Source organism: Cynoglossus semilaevis, chromosome 5, assembly GCF_000523025.1.
Source record: "Cynoglossus semilaevis isolate Cse_v1.0 chromosome 5, Cse_v1.0, whole genome shotgun sequence".
Taxonomy (NCBI): Eukaryota; Metazoa; Chordata; class Actinopteri; order Pleuronectiformes; family Cynoglossidae; genus Cynoglossus; species Cynoglossus semilaevis.
The window spans coordinates 13,686,330-13,687,697 of record NC_024311.1 but is presented as its reverse complement, the minus strand read 5'-3'; the positions used below and the strand labels follow the sequence as shown (position 1 = coordinate 13,687,697).

The following is a 1,368-nucleotide window of genomic DNA, read 5'->3' as shown; positions in this document are numbered from 1 at the left end:
AAAAAAAAAGGAATATTCAAGAAAAGAAATAAATACCTACATATATCCACAGATCAAGTGAAGGAAGCTGCTCTGCTTCTCACATTCTAGGTGATAGATTTTTTAAAGTTAATTTTCTTAACCAAGCCTTTTTGTCAGCATGGCCCAAATTCACATTAACTAATGAAAAATGGGCAAATTGATGAACCTAGAACGTGTCAGACATGCTAAATGTCAAGTGGATCACTGTGACTAACGTCTAGTGACAGCACAGTCTGGAACAACAGGAACTTTAGTTGTCTGGTTGGGTGGATTGAAAATGTGAGAAGTCATTGTCTAAAGAAATTGTGCAATCCGTCGAATGGATGTCTGACCATTAGGGTGTTAACTCTGTCGTTTGAATTCTAAAAAGAGAGAGCAAAGTCATGATGGAACCGCTGGCTGACACTTTTGTTCAAAACACTCATTTATTTCCCCAAGCTAAAAGGAAATGTACAATAATATGCAATACGTCATTGAATTACATCTAATAGTCTAATAACATGTACGTTTATGCTTTTAGGTGGAACGTATTGTGGACAAGAGGCGGAACAAGAAGGGTAAGTGGGAGTACCTGATCAGGTGGAAGGGTTATGGGAGTAAGGAGGACACATGGGAGCCAGAGAACCACCTACTGCACTGTGAGGAATTCATTGAGCAGTTCAACAGTTTGAGACTGCACACACACAAACGACCCAAAGTATCAAAAAGCCGCGGCGAGTCCCTCCTTACGAACCACAAACCTGCAACAGAACATGCCAAAGCTAGGTCTGAGACCCGCAAAAAGAGAAGGACTGGTGGCCCAGCGGTGGGGGTTGGTTTAGGAACTGTTCTAGGAACTGGGAGTGGCGCGTCAGGGGCCACTCAGAAGCACAGAAAGATAGGTGTCGGACCTGGAAAACACCTTTTAGGGGACAGAATGAGAAAATCCATGACATACAAGGCACCAGTGTCAATGGGGGCTCATTTTGTCCCTCCTGTGAGGGTTCCTCATAATGGACTTCAGAATGGAGATATGGACCCTCTCAAGCACAGAGCAACAAGGTCTCATCGACTGCCCACAGACAAAGTGGACGGAGAACAAGGAGACGCCGACAATACTGGACAGCAGTATACCCCCGAACTAGGTAGGATTTACCTTTACCTTCAAAGTGACAAACATTTGAAAAAATATATAGGTTCTTGGGTTGTTGGTCATTTGAATTTCATAAAATGTAAATGTTAAAGTACACAATATTTGACCTATGACTGAATTGTTAACCTTTAGAAATCCAGAAAATCCAGTTGATGAGAAAACTGTTATATATAATATTGGATAATTTATCCAAGATAACCAGCTTTTCAAAATTC

At 41.4% G+C, this 1,368-nt stretch overlaps 1 protein-coding gene across 2 annotated transcripts in view; it reads left to right on the top strand.

The window, feature by feature from the left end:
* LOC103379151 (chromodomain Y-like protein 2) overlaps positions 1-1,368 on the top strand; it is a 19,133-nt gene that overhangs the window by 7,615 nt on the left and 10,150 nt on the right. For both annotated transcript variants that reach the window (XM_017032418.2, XM_008310611.3), the window contains exon 2: positions 542-1,145. In XM_017032418.2, the coding sequence (XP_016887907.1) occupies positions 542-1,145 (604 nt within the window). The remainder of the gene's footprint in view (positions 1-541; positions 1,146-1,368) is intronic.